Source organism: Pagrus major, chromosome 18, assembly GCF_040436345.1.
Source record: "Pagrus major chromosome 18, Pma_NU_1.0".
Taxonomy (NCBI): Eukaryota; Metazoa; Chordata; class Actinopteri; order Spariformes; family Sparidae; genus Pagrus; species Pagrus major.
In genome coordinates, this window is record NC_133232.1 from 4,257,600 (window position 1) to 4,272,795 (window position 15,196).

Genomic DNA, 15,196 nt, shown 5'->3' on the forward strand with positions numbered 1-15,196 from the left:
CACCTTGTCTACACAGGCAGCACATCTGCTTCGAGGCCTGGTCACACCAGCATTTACACTGTGTCCAGTGGAGTGACATATGGAATGTTAAGGTTTTTTTTGCGCCAACTTCAACTTTGGTGAACCTTGACAGGCAAATTTATGCCAATAACCGCTAGCAAACAGCTCTGGCTGTTTTGACGGAGAGTCCACAAAAGACAGAGCTATCACAGCTGATTAGCTGTGTCGTAGAGTTTATGTAACTGCTCCACAGCAGGCTTGTAGACAGCTGTGAGACAGGAGTCATTGCGTTAACACTTCATTGTACCTCAAAATGTATCGAAAATTACCCAAACATGATTTAATAATAATATTCAGCTATTTTCCAATGAGCAGTTAATAAACAGCTGGTGATTCCCAACTAGTTTCTGCTTAACTTCCACAGGTCAGTCAATTGAATGTCTATCACTTCAGCAGATCAGTCCAACTTTGGAAAAAATTTCCTAAATGTCATTTTTTTAAAAGTTAGTCACCATAAATGCTAGTTTCCAACAAATACAACTAAATGTCACTCATTATATTTTGAGAAACCAATAGATTAGTAAATAAATTAATAACAGGAAAAAAGTTTATATTTTATATCATTGAAGTACCTGTGTATAATAACCATATGTATGTGTGTGTGTGTGAGAGAGAGAGAGAGAGAGAGAGAGAGAGAGAGACAGAGAGAGCCTGATTGCTGACTGTTGAATTGGCGAGAACGTAAGTGGTTACAAAATATACTTCAGTTTACTGACCTGCCGAAGTCGGGCAGAAACTAAATGAAAATGTCATGATCAGCAGAAGTGAAGCAGAAACTACTTGGAAGTTTCCTGGAAATGTATTAAAGATATTACCAGCTATTATTTGAAATATCTGACCATAGTTGAAAGTGAAAACATCAAACATTATGTGTGTGATGCATTTGATGACACAATAATACCATCTCTACTGGAGATAATGCCACAGAAAGAATCAGGGATTGTGGAGGAACACAGTATTTCCCTTGCCCCTTAATATATGTAAGGGGCCCAATTGTACTGATAGCAATGTTAACACTGACACTGTTTTGTATTTTAGTTTGTCCATCTTGGTCTTCATCCACAGCCATGTTAATGCCACACATCAGTTCATGCAAACATTGCCTACAGGTTTCCACTCTGGTCCATTGTGTTATAGAAGGAGAACATGAGTAGTCCAACAATACATTTCCTAACCCTTATCCTGACCCAACAGTGGCCTTGACTTGGTTCTGTACTGTTGAGAGTTTTGATATTAAACTTCATATCCTGGGAAGAAAGTGTGTCATGGTCATAGAGGGTGTGACCCGGTTGCCTCTCTTGGTTTTGCCAGTTTTGCTGAGGCCGATGTACATGCCAGGGTAGACTGCTGACTCATAAGCATTATAGTTGTTGGCCAGGAGATTCTCCTTGAACTTGGATTCATCATTGTAGTGGCCCTGAGGGAAAGGAGGATAACAAATTTAGCTCAACTTCACCGATTCTGTCAAGAGGAGTGGTTAAAAATTCAGCCAGAGGACGACCAGAAACTTGTGGATGGCTATCAAGAGCAGCTAACTGAGGTGGAAATGGCCAAGAGACATTTAACCAAACATTTAACCAACACATTTTCAGGAGACCTGTAATAAATTCATTACTGAACCAAACTTCATGAAGGTTTTTTGTGACAAAGTAGTTTGTGTTCCACTCATTCCATCACAGAAACACAAGAGCTTGAGTGGTGACCAGATGGAGAGTGTGTCTAGTCGAGTAAGTTTTTCCATTGTGTAATGTTTGTGTTGTTCTTTGCTTTCCAGTTCATGAGGATAGTTTTCTTGATGATATTTAGGGCTATAAGTGTAGTTTACTGTTTGATTTGGTCAGGTCAGTTGTTGGTGTGTCGCCTAATAAACAGAATGAAGGGGATAAAGGGATGTGGCAGCCCAGGAAGACAGAAAATTAGTCTGTGATTTTTTTTCCAAAATTGTTGAAGGGCGTGCAGCGTGAGAAGACATGAAAGTAACTATCAGGGTTGTTTTGAGTGCAGTTTTCTGGTGTGAATGGTAAATGTTCTGGGATGAGATTTAATAGATTGGCTGAGAAATGGTAAATCTAAGATCAAAATGTTGTTACAAACTGTTTGTTCCACATCTAAGCAAGTGTTTCCTGATTTGTGTTTTTCCAGGAGAGTTTGGAGGTCATTGAGTCCTTTTGCAGCCATGATTGTGTCCTTACATGTGTTGCCGTGTTTTTAAATTTTTATGAGAGATTTTTAATAATTGTGAAAAAACATGCTGGTTATAAAATGAATAACTTAATGTTGCATTAGTTAATTGAACACAAAATCATTTTGTCATTTGAAAACTTAAACATCCTGCCATTTTGTAGAAAATGAATGAAATGTTTTATAGAAATGGTTTCAGATGGAAAACCTTATTCTGAATGTCAATACATGTAACTTTGTGATCTTTTGTATCAAATCCTGTTCCAAAGACAAGACAGTTCTTAAACATTTAGAAAGGAAACAGAAATTCTCCAAGTGCCGTATACAGAATTCCTAGGAATTAATGCAGATGTAAGATTGAATTGGGGAAACATATTCAATGCAAGAGGTCCATTTAATACTGTGGGGAAGAACAATAGATGAAACGGTAGACAGGCCAAAAACCCTGGGAAAGGATGTGGTATGGAGGTGTTTGTTAAATTCATTGAATGCATTTGATAAACACAAATGATGATCTAAGGATAGATGCATGTTGAGACATGTATAAGTATCATGCCTTTCTGGGTAAAAAACTGTGTAACTATTTTCCACTCAGATGCTGTTACACTCTTACAACCCAGTGTTCATCCAATGCTAATCACACTTGTTGCTTGCTGGGAAATAAGGGAAATAATAATTTCACACACACACACACACACAGGTACGTGCTTGCATAAGAAAAACGGTGTGTGTATATACATATACTAAGAACAAGAATGACAGCAATTCTAAACAGAGTGAACGGCCGTGTGTTATGGCACTGTTCTCTAGCTGCAGATCTGCCATCATATATGTTCTCCCTTCAGACAGCTGCAGGGATTTGATAAGAGTAGGAGGGTTTCACATGCACATAAAAATGCTATGGACAACAGATACCATAAAAATCACTCATATCCATTCATAGATATAGTACAGACTGATTTAATGCACAGGTTGGATGGGAAGTGTTTAATTAAAATAGTTTATTTTATTTAATTGCTGTGTTTTACAGGGTTTGCGTCCAGTTTGAGATCAAGAGTGATTTGTTTTTAATTTATGTAACGTAAGTAAGTCAATGTACATAAATGATGAAACTTACTTATGTCACATGAGAGGTGTGACATATGTCACATGTCATGCGCTGCGTCACTTACGTAACCTACATTACAGGACTTAATGTAGTTATATTACCCCAACTATGATCTTACCTAACCAAGTAGTTTTTGTGCCTAACAGTGAAAAAGTCATACTATGTCATAATATGTGAAGTGTTTGTCAGCAAGATTTATTTTTAAAGTGTAACTGGATGTTGTGTATTAAGTATTATTGCTAATTTGACCCATCACATACAAAACTGAAACTAGAGGGGTGGGTAGCAGGACTGTAGCCAGAACTGTAAAAACGACTGAGGTCATGTCCCCCACCCCAGCACAGACATCAAGAACACTTTGAAGACTATAAATCTGTGCATTTCTCTGCATTTGAGTGAACCAATAATTGTTTATGAAGTAATATCAGTGCCAGCAAATAGATGAAAATTGGACTCAAATTCTAACAGAAGAAGAAGAAAAGTAACAAATATGGCCAATTTTGACTTAAATTTATTAAAATTACTGACGTCGGTAACACTTTATCATAACCATCATTAATAAATGATAAATTTATAGCTTATTAGATTTAGTTAAGTAATTCATTATAAATCAATTGCAAAGGTTAAAAACATCAGTTGCAACTCTCTAATGGCCATCCAAATAAAGTTTATAAATGAACTACACAGTAATATTAACCATTTTCACAGTATTATGAACATCAATTGTAACTTTCCAATAAACAGTTGCTAATAAATAGTTTATAAAGCATTTCATTGCTTTTAACAGTGAAAAAACTATGAACAAAATTTTCATTAACTATAAACTTGCATTTTTTGTATCATATATAATTGTTTATTTTAATGATATGACAGATATTATAAAGTGTTACCAAATATATATATGAAGGTATCAAAGACCCGGAAAAAAATACCGCGGACATGACCTCAGCGTGAGTAGAGACTGACCGAGCTGCTGTATTTGAGTTGGGAGTGAAAACATCTTGACATTTGACGCCAACAGCAGTTTACAGTACAGTATAAAGATATGGAATAGTGCAATGCTTGTCACAACCCCACCTGTGCTACAGTACTAAGACATGTAGGAATCGGTGACCCTCACCAGGCACATTCCGGCATGAAGATGATGTAGTTTGACACCAGAATCAATATACTTGTTGTGGAAAACATCTGCACAAAAAGCTTTGCAGAAACTCTGATAATCTAAGTTCAGTTCAAACATTGAGTCATCAAATTAGTAAGCCATGACCAGTTCTTACCGAACCATAGAGTTTCCCTTTGTCGCTCATGGCAATGAACAGACCGCTCCTCACCCCATATAGCGTCACCACTCCTCTCTCCACTGGGGAAATTTCTAGAAGGCCTGGGATGAAACATGAACATGATCAGCAGCAGATACAATACATCAAAAAAGGAAAAGCTGAACAAAAGGGAACAGTAATGATAGTTAATAAAACAGGAAAAGCAGAAAGTGACAGATTAATCCTAATGTATTCAGTTACTTAGATTGCACAGATGATACACTGAATATATATTTTTACACTTTAAAGCATCATTTAAGTCATTTTTGTGATTCTTTGTATGTGTATGTGTAAGCCTCACCAAATGCTCCAATTTCACTGGATTGATTTTTTTCAATACAATCCATGAATGAACTGGGAGGGCCTAAGTTAGTTAGTTAGTTGATATAGAATGATTCAGTGATTGAACTGGAAAAATGAAGTGTTTTGGGGGGTAAACCAAATTATTACCTTTACAAAAGATGCATATTCATGCCCTAAACGGTGAACACAATTTGGCAAAATATCTCTTTACTGTCAAATACAGACTCAGTGACCACTGTCTAGCCATAGAGAAAAGAACACAGAAGTCCAACAGGGGAAAGAGTTTGTGGTAACTGCATGGCAGGTGAGGTAGAGACAGCGATGCACTTCCTCTTTAAATGTAGCAAATAGAATAATTTAAGAGAACACTTTAAAAATGTGACTTTTTAATGCTCAAATTCACAGAATTAGATGACAATCTTGTTTTCATTTCGGCGTCCATGTTAACAGGTTAGTGCAGCCACACTGCTAGCGTGACATACGGTTCTCTGCAAAAATAGACCTGTAGACTCCATGTAAACAGACAGGGCCGCAGCAGCTCAGCAAAGCAGCCATACACTAAACAAGCAGCCAGTGAGGACGAAGCGTTAACCATGAGTGTAGGCATGATTTGACACTGAGAAAGCCCCTCTTTGCTAAGAATAACAACAAAAGAACAACAATAATCATTTTCAGTGTGGTCTCAGACCTTTAGACCCTGTCTTGTTTGTCTGTTAGTCAGATACTCTAGAAGTACACAAACTGAGAAACACATGATACACATAGTGACAGAAAATATAGAGTAACACGCAAGTACTGTGAACAAATGAACAAAGAAAGAAAGAAAGAATAAGACACTCTGCCTCCCTGTTGTTCACGTGAGCTCTGACTGAGCTGAAAGTGGGGGTGCATCAGGTCAGAGGAGAGAGAGCAGCAGGCCTGACTGACAGAGGTCAAGAGGCAGCTTACAGCTCTCTATTTTTACATTTCAAGGTCCGAGCCTTCAGGTGAGCACTTTAGAAAAGGGAGAGAAGAGGAGGAGGGAAAGAAATCCCACTATAGAGGTATGCCGTCTTTTATATCATTAAAAACAATACCGTGTTGTATAAAGACGTTTCATTTGTACTAGCTAGCTTAAAATAAAATGAAGTATGGCAGATGGCACTGACTGAGCAGGAAAAGGGGAGGTGCACCACATAGTGGGGTCTGCAGTTATAGATCTACACAGGTTGAGACATTTGGTTCAGGCTGGTGGAGTGAGGGAGGTGCACACCTCATTCCGTGCTGTCGTGCAGGGATGACGCCAAGGCCTGAAACAACTGGAAGGCTCAAGGCTGTTTCATTAGTGTATTGTTGTGTGCTGTCAGGTTTTAATGTGTGGCATTTGTTTTCATGCCATATAGTCCCTTTCACACATGCACTGTAACTCTGGTTTTATCCAGAGTTTACCCAGAGGAGCTGTATGTGTGAACACAAATGTCTTATATGCCCCAGATGTTACCCTGCCAGCTGCCTAGTCCTCCGGGTTAACCACATGTGTGAATAGAGCAGACAATTGTCCCGGGAGAATTCACAGCGAGCGAGTGGGGGTGTCGATGACGTGTTAGCTTCTGTGTCAGCGCTGGTTTAATCAGCTGTAACACATATCCAAATGTACACAGGGACACGTGAAAATGGTGTTTAACTGCTCATTGTCAAAGTTCTGCGAAACATCTGGCCAGAATATTTCCCCGCTCGGTCTCTCGTGCTTCTCTCGTTCACGCTGCTGCTGGACATAGATCCAACATTCTGCAGCTTTCTTTCTACAGTGGGATCTTTGTGGACGGAGTGTAGCTTACTCTTCTCTGCTTGCCTGTCTATTATTTTCCACTCTTTCATCCACATTGCGGATATGTCCAAATGCATAGTATTAATATCAATGCAAAAACAGTCATCATTACAGAGCAGTCTGTAGCCTACTACCCAGGCGTGGTGTGTGCTGCATGTGTGAACAGGCAACTGTGGACAGTATCCTGATCTGATTCTCCAGATATATTCCAGGGTTCATATGTGAAAGGGGCTTATGTAGGTGCATAAAGGCAGGTGTATGATACAGGTCTCAGTTCAGTTTGAGAAGAGTGAAAGTTTTCAAAACTGAGCACATCTGGCAGCATTGTCCGCGAGTAAGTTGTTAAGCTGCCACACTGCATTTGAGAGAGAAGTTAACGTCAGGATGAACTCTTTGGACGTTTCTTATCAAATAAGTTTGTGTGTATCCTGATGAGTTAGCATTAAGGTTTCATTGCAATAAAGTTGAATTGTGTGTTATTGTACTTTGAGAAACCAGTCAGGATATAACATTTTTTGCAATGTGCAGTAAGTACGGTTGTTGTAATGAGCTGTTGAGCTGCCCGTCTCTGCTTTATTCTCGTTTAAAGACTAATTCCAGTGACATGCAGGGCTGCTGGTCTAGCTCTGGTAAAGCACACAAGTAAATGTATGTGTATTTGAGCTTTGGTGGAAGTTAATGTGTATGTGTTGTAGAAAACGTGTGTGCAGGCTCGTTTTTTGAGGGAGGATTCTTTTTGTTGACAACGTGGAGCTGCTTAGTCTTCTGTTCGGATTGTCATTGGGCTTTGAATACCTTCATCTTGTCTGAACACTGACATCTGAATATTTTACTGTTCCATGGGGTAGGAACCAAATCAAAGGAAAGTGAACTAATCAATTTTATTTGCACCTTTCCCTGAGATTACATTTTTGCTGGATCCAAAACTGAGGATAACTGGTATGTTTAAAGAGGACCATGGTTCAATGATAGAAACCCAAGACTTATTTAAAACTGATAACCTTAAAGGAAAGTAAGAATTTCAAAGTGGGAAACCAAAGATAGTTAAGAACTGGCATCGAGTGTTTTCTCTGTTCAGTTTTTATTTCTTATTGATATATGAATTTCTTTGGTTGCATATTGTAATATTATTCCTTTAGATACTAAACCTAGGACCAGCAGCATAGATTCCCTATCTAAGGGAAATGTTAAAGGTTAAAGTGTTACAGTAACATTAACTCTAAAATAGTAAAGTAAGAAGTGTATCAGTGTGTGATTCCTTAACTCTCATACTGACATAGTTTTCAACCAGTCCATAAATTAAATTTATTTACAGCTTTTGGTTTTTCCAGTCCTGCTAACTCTCACACATCAATATTTAGACTCAACTAATTCACACATGCTCTGATGCTACACATCTATTTTTTCACAGCAATTTTTTTTAATTGCAAATGTATTGCTGATAACTGCACAAAAAGTGCACAGACAGCCAAGCATCAGCGTCTCTCCCTCTTCTCTGCACCACAGTGCACTCAGGCAAGAGGAACATTGGGTTGCTATGGTTACATGGACGTTCCCTGTCGCTCTGAAACTTTTTTATGACTATAATAAGAGAATAAGAGGTTATTAAGATAGCATGCCTATGCAGAATCATAAATGTCCACAGATACCCTGGATAGGTTTGAAGCACAATCTGACATTCTTGTCCCTGGAACATTGTAATTAATGTTGCTCCATCATTGAAACCGACCAATCACATTTTTGTAATGTCATAGCTTAGCAACTCGGGGAAGAAGACCGGAAAAATTAACATGTGGGAGTAGTAATCCTTTCAAACACATGTTTAATGCTGTGAAAGGGGCTATTTGAACCCAAACCATGTTTTTCTGAACCTAGCCAAGTATTTTTGTCTCAAGTTTTTCAGTTCCCTAAACCTAACCAAAAAGCGACAGAAAACTGAAAAGAAAAAAATTAATAATAAGAAATTAATAACTGAAATTAGTGTAAAAACAATAAGTGAACAGTATAAAAATATGTTACGAATGTGGTTGTCGTCGTCGTTATGATGTTACAGGAACAACGCCAACATGACTCACAAAGCAACTGTGTGATTGGTCAGTTTTTCATAATCCACTCATGAATCATTGGTTGCATGGCCCTTACTTGATTTAAATTCTCTCTCAAGTTACTGAAGTCTTGATATTTTCATTTTTCTTAACATAAAATAATTTGGACACAAGCTGGCTATGACCAGTTACTTTCCTGATTTACATGGATATAAACAGGGAATGTCAAAAAACTTACTGTATCTGTTTTCATTATGCACGCCTGTGATCTTCCCATTTGGTAAAACCTGAATGTGGAAGCCGATGCCAACATTACAGTAAAGCCTTCTTAGTCTCTTTATCCCCAGCAGGTATTCTCCATCTCTTGCTGTCACCTCCCTTTTGTCCCAAGAGCTGCTGCTGGCCCAAAGCAATGACCCGGCATTGCGCAGGGTTTGTCTCTTACTGCTGATGACTGGGAGAGGAGCAAAGAAGCTACATAGAAGGATCCCATACAAGAGCAGAGGTAGTTTGGACCTTGATGATGACATCCTCTGTGTGCCAGTCGCAGGAATCGTAGAGGCACACAACTAATGTGTATTTATAATCCCAATTAAATGTTGACTTAGTATGTACAGAAAGAGTCATAGAATCTTTACAGCTTCAGTCTCGCAGAGATATACCAGGAAGAAAATGTCTCAACTTCTGCACTCTTTAAAGCCCAGAGAAAAGTTTCAGTATGCATATTTAGACATCTCTAAGAACTGAACCAAGGGGTCCCATTTGCAAGTTATTTGTCTCCTGTTCTCCAGTTTTGCTTCCTCCCTAGGTTCAGCAGACAGACAACACACTTATATGTGCCCCATATTACATCACACACCACCTGCTGTCTTGTTTGTCTGTGAGTCACAGATGCTGTAGAGGCACACAAACTGAGAAACATATAAAACACATAGTGACAGAAAACATAGAGTAACACGCAAGAAGACAGAAACATAAACTATCCGATTATTAATTCTCTGTAATTAATAAAGAGATTTGAAGTAGATTTGATTACGTCAGAGCCCAATGGCCAATGTTCACCATGTCACCAATATGTAGGTGTATACAGTATGTATATGTATATATTACAGAAGCTTGAGAAGACGAGCTTTGTTATCCTGAAATAACAAGATACATTAACCCATTCATGAGAAAACAAAAGGTTGTGTGCCAATTAATTGAAGCTAAAAATGTCTGATCAAGGATCTAAGAGGATTGATCTGAAAGAGAACATTTTGATTTGAACAAGTCAGGAAAGTCACTTGGAGCCATTTCAAAGAAGTTACAGGTCTCAAGATCAACTGTACAAACAACTGTTTGTAAGTATAAAGTGCATGGCACAGTTGTGTCACTGCCACGATCAGGAAGAAAACACAAACTATCACCTGCTGCTGAGAGAAAACTGGTCTGGATGGTCAAGAGTCAACCAAAAACCACCAAAAATGGAGGCTGCCATGAATTAGAAGCTGCTGGAAGACAGGTGACAGTGTCCACAGTCCAGGGAGAAAGAAAGAAGCCTTAGGTTTTTGAATGGTCTTCCCAAATACTGACTTGAACCCCAATGAGAACATCTGGACTGTGTTGACGAAACAAGTCTGTCTAAAAACTGTAGTTGAACTTCACCGAATCTGTCAAGAGGAGTGGCTAAAAATTCAGCAAGAGGTCAACCAGAAGCTTGTGGATGGCTGTCAGATTTGGTCACATTTTCAGAAGACCTATAATAAATTAATTATTGAACTAAACTTCATGAATGTTTTTTGTGACAAAGTAGTTTGTGTTCCTCTCATTCCATCACAGAAAAATGAGAGCTGTAGAAATCATTGGAACTCAAGTCTGCCATGATATACATGTTCTTTACAAGTGGATGTAAACTTGTGACCATGACTATAGCACACATTTATTCTGGGGATTGGATTGAGAATGACAAAACAGAATGAGATAAATGAACCTTGAGCCTTGATACAGTTGCTCAATTCTAGAAAAGAATGGTAACAGCATAGATAAGTCACGACAAACACAGATCTTAAAGTATTTGCATCAAACTACAGTATATAACAACAATGTACTGCATATATGTGGAAGGGCAGACAACAGGAAGCCTAGCACTAGGAGCCAGGAAAGGGGCAGAGTCTGTAAAAAGGGGTGGAAATCTTACCTGGGCCTTTCTGCCTGCAGTGAGACACACCTGGGGAGCAGCTGAGGCCAGCCTTTCTTTGCTGTTTGATTTGGTAGGCCACTTTTTTTACTACAAAATGTGTTTTGAAAGCATGATTTTAGAGAATAGGGAAACTGTGTAATCATGAAATGTTTGATTTTAGCTCATGGTATTAAGGAGTTGTTAAATTATGTATATGTAAGATTCTCCATGTTTTTTGAGGGACTGTGAATTGGAGTATTCCTTAGGCATTTCAGCCAAGGAGTAAGATTCAAGTCATCTGCATGTCTCTGATTAATGGAGAAGACTGCTAGTCTTGAAAGGTATATCCTTTATTTATTTATTTATTTATTTATTTATTTATTTTGCAAACATACCATACCATATGTTTTGGTTGTTAAGTTTTCATTTGTATATTAATTTGTGCCTGTTTCTTTTTAGTGGCTAAACAAAGACAACCTTAGCACTAAGAGCTTGTAAGATGAATTATTCAAATAACACAGAGTAACAAGTAACATAACAAACATGTTCTTATCTGTATTTTAGGATTATGTAACAGTGAAGAACATCTAAAATAATAAATGATAATAGAAGTCAAATCATATGTAAATCATACTGGTTAACATAAAATTGTATCATTGTGTTAAAAGGTATAACCAAAACTCATTAGATAGCAGAAGGGAATCCTGTAAATTAGTGGATTTTGAAGCAGTTAGAGTTCCAAAAATGACATGCTCTGAAACACAAGCTGTATATATTTACACATTCAAGCAGATCGTTCTGAACATTTCAGGTGAGTAGAAGGAGAAAAAAGAGAGGAACTAACTTAGTGAGAAATTTGGTATATTTATGACTCTTGATAGGTTTGAAGAAAGGATGAGGATGCGAAGTCTGTGGTTGGTGGGACAAGGCATGAAAGACAAGTTTCTTTGTGTGTTCTAGTGTTTGGTCTGCTACAGTGCAATGCATTTAACTAGCCATGCTTGTTGGTATAACCTGATGAAAAAAGACAAAACAGTAGTTGAAAAAAAGACAACCACTTTTTTCATGTGGACATGACTGATATAATGTTTTAACCGCAGTTGGTCTTCTTAAGGTCTAAGTAAAGAAGTGAACACACCTCTATTTAGTATACCATGATGAAATATCAAGGTACAGCATTATCTCCTAATTCACCTTAAAAAGTAATCTAAGCACCTCTGTAGTCTTATTGTCTTCATGTGATTGGATGGACCTGGATATGGGGGTTCACACTTGATTGTGATGGAAACCCAGACATCTGTACTGGAATGATTGAACTTTAAGGTAACTAACACGTGGATATTCTTTATATTTTATATATATATATATATATATATATATATATATTATTTCACACAAACACAGTACACATTATACACAAGATTTGCTGATTTATTTTCCAAATCATAATACAAAATAGGAGACAACAACCAAAGAATGTAACAAGAAACTTTATTTATAAAAGTGTATAATAATGTAATCATTTGTGATCATACTTAGAGATACGGACTGGGAAAATTGTCCTGGTGTAAATGTGGCAGATTATCTAATCAGGAGATGAGGATGATTTATTATTGTGTCACAATTAAATACAGTTCACTTCTTTACCTGATGAAGACCATCTGCAGTTCAAATAATTCCAGTCAGATCCACAACAAATAAGACTCTGGGAAAAGACAGAATTGTGGCATTGTGTTTTGTTTACTCACTACTCAAGTAATTTTTTAGTTAGGACTTTTTCACTCTTACTTAGGAAGTTATTTATCGATGGATGACTACTTTTACTTCTACTTCAGTAACTATGAAAAGTAACAATACTTTAACTTACACTAGTACAGTTTTTGGCTACTCTATCAACCTCTGCTCAAAATTGTATTGGACCGATTGCATTCAATTCTGAAAGTGAAATGAGTCATTTTGTGGAGGCTGTGACGCTCAAAACTATTTCCCCACCAATTTTACAACCACTTCTTTCACAATGTAAGCTTATGCTTAACAGTGTTTCTAGGCCACTATGCATCCTGTGACATTGTTACTTAAAGGTGTGGCCACATATTAGCTTGTTTGGGACTCTCTTAATTGAGCTTAATGCCTACAGTGCGTTTTACACGGCTTGCTTAGATTCAATTTGTCACAATTTTGTAATCCTATAACCTCAATCATTCATACTACTGCCCTCCTTTCTTTGACACCAACTATTCTCATATTAAGCCGCCAACTTGGTTCAACTTGGCCTTTAGCGACTTGTTAGCCACCTGTAGCTCCCTGCAGGTAGATCAAGTGAGGTTATCTGACCATCCATTGCTGTGACAGCCTTGTCTAAGCCCTGTATCCATACGTTGCTCTGCTTCACGGTGCTCTTTCTGTAGGGTAGTTAAACATGATCCAATGGCAACAAAACTTCCCTCCATAGATCTTTTCATGTCGTCCAGAAGTTTGGAGATTTAGCTCCGCACCTTGAGCGTTAATGTCGTTGCTAGTTGCAGTCAGGCTAACATCCATCGATGGTTTCTGAGGCTCTTCGTCCTTTCTAGGTTTCATGATCAGATAATAAGATAACCATACACTGATGGCTTTACTCGAAGTTCAAAGACAAAATAAAAACTGGTGTAGTAGTTTCAATAATGTTTTTGGGAAAAAACAGCAGAGCTCACAAAAAACTGGCCTACTCCATTACAGAGCCCCTTTGTCCCCCAGTGTAGTATGTTTACTAACTGTTGTACAAGTAATATCAAAAGTCTAGGATGGCCATTGACATCAGGAGAAGGAACTAGCGATGAAAACTAGCTGTTCAGCTAATACGAAAGAATTATGGAACTAAACTTTAGTCTGGCTAAGAGAAAGAAGCAAAAGTATATGATTTCTAAATCAGTCTAAACTTTGTTCAACATACATGAAAAAAGGTGTAAATAAATGTTCTTCCTTATCTCTACATGTGGGCTCTTGCTTAAGCAGTGGTGAGCCATAGGATCCCACTTGCCAAATGTGATTAGGGTTACAGAGTTGCAGCCTTGTTTAGAGATAAAAACACAGGAGGTGAATGAGAAAACCTACTAAGCAATACCAAGAATAAACATCTGTGACCCAAGATTCTCAGAATTTTCTAGGCAGTGTCACAATTCCTCCCACATGGCTTGGAGGAGATTCTGTTGACAAGGTTTGATGTCAGAGAAAATGTTGATAATAGGTTACCTACGTCACAACTTCTATGGGGTTTTCTCCCAGTGATGAGACTAGTCCTTCACATGTGTACACACATGAGCTATCATTGTCTCTGTCTCTCTTTCTAAGCCCTGCAAAGAGCCCTACATGAGCAGTGCTCTGACGCACCACATGTCACATGATATCAATCCTCCACCGTTGCTGTATTATATGCAGACTAGATAGGCCAACATTTGTTGGTATGAATCACTATGTTGTTTGCAATGTGTCTTTACGCTTGAGCAATCTGTATGCTTCCGAGCAGAAGCAGAAGTTACATACAGGAGGGAGAGCATCATACTCCATCCTACATCCTTACTTTCCAGTAGACTATAAGAAAAGCTGTTAACATTGATAATTATATGAGCCATGCTGTACTCCACTGAAATGACACAGTCATTGCCCTATAATTTTAAAAACTTTATAAATTGTTCTGTCTGCAAAAGCAGACCCTAATTTATTTAATATATACTTTAACTCCCATAAGGGGTGTAACGGTAAACAAAACTCACAGGATCTGCATGTACCTCAGATTAGGACATTTATGTCACTTAATGTCCATAATCTTCGGCTGGGAGTCCCCCCCCCACCCCCCCACCCCATATACAGAATAGCTACTCTTTAAACCTATACATATATTCTTTTACTCCATTATATCTCAGTGGCATTTATTTCACTACATTTATTTTAAAGCTTTTGTTAGTTTAGTTAGCATTAGCCCTACCGGTTACTTTACTTACTTTATTTATATTTTATATCAATAATCTAAAGTTGTAGCTAGGTTATATTATCATAGGTTAAGCCACACAGCAGTATATACAGTTATTAAAATTAGTTCATCCTTTACCTGCTGCAGCCCTAAAGTTATGAACACATTAATGCATCAATAGTTATAATCTGAGAATATACTATACATATATTATTCTGAAATGGACCATTTGTTTATTCAGTCATGAAAATGAAGAACATGTGTTT

The 15,196-nt window shown here is 37.8% G+C and overlaps 1 protein-coding gene across 1 annotated transcript; it reads right to left on the bottom strand.

Moving 5' to 3' along the window:
- Positions 1–1,300: 1,300 nt before the first annotated feature.
- On the bottom strand, positions 1,301–9,353 carry LOC141013647 (fibroblast growth factor 4-like). Its single transcript, XM_073487434.1, has 3 exons — positions 9,062–9,353; positions 4,627–4,730; positions 1,301–1,477 (listed from the first exon to the last, which is right to left on the bottom strand). The coding sequence occupies exons 1-3, from the start codon at positions 9,351–9,353 to the stop codon at positions 1,301–1,303; spliced, it is 573 nt and encodes a 190-aa protein (XP_073343535.1).
- Positions 9,354–15,196: the final 5,843 nt, after the last annotated feature.

What these genes read in the sequence shown, in the direction of transcription:
- LOC141013647 (XM_073487434.1), bottom strand. Translation starts at nt 9,353, where the DNA reads ATGTCATCATCAAGGTCCAAACTACCTCTGCTCTTGTATGGGATCCTT. An exon ending in GCATAATGAAAACAGATACA is followed by an intron (nt 4,731 to 9,061) that starts GTAAGTTTTTTG and finishes GTTTCATCCCAG; the next exon opens with GCCTTCTAGAAATTTCCCCA. An exon ending in AAGGGAAACTCTATGGTTCG is followed by an intron (nt 1,478 to 4,626) that starts GTAAGAACTGGT and finishes CCTTTCCCTCAG; the next exon opens with GGCCACTACAATGATGAATC.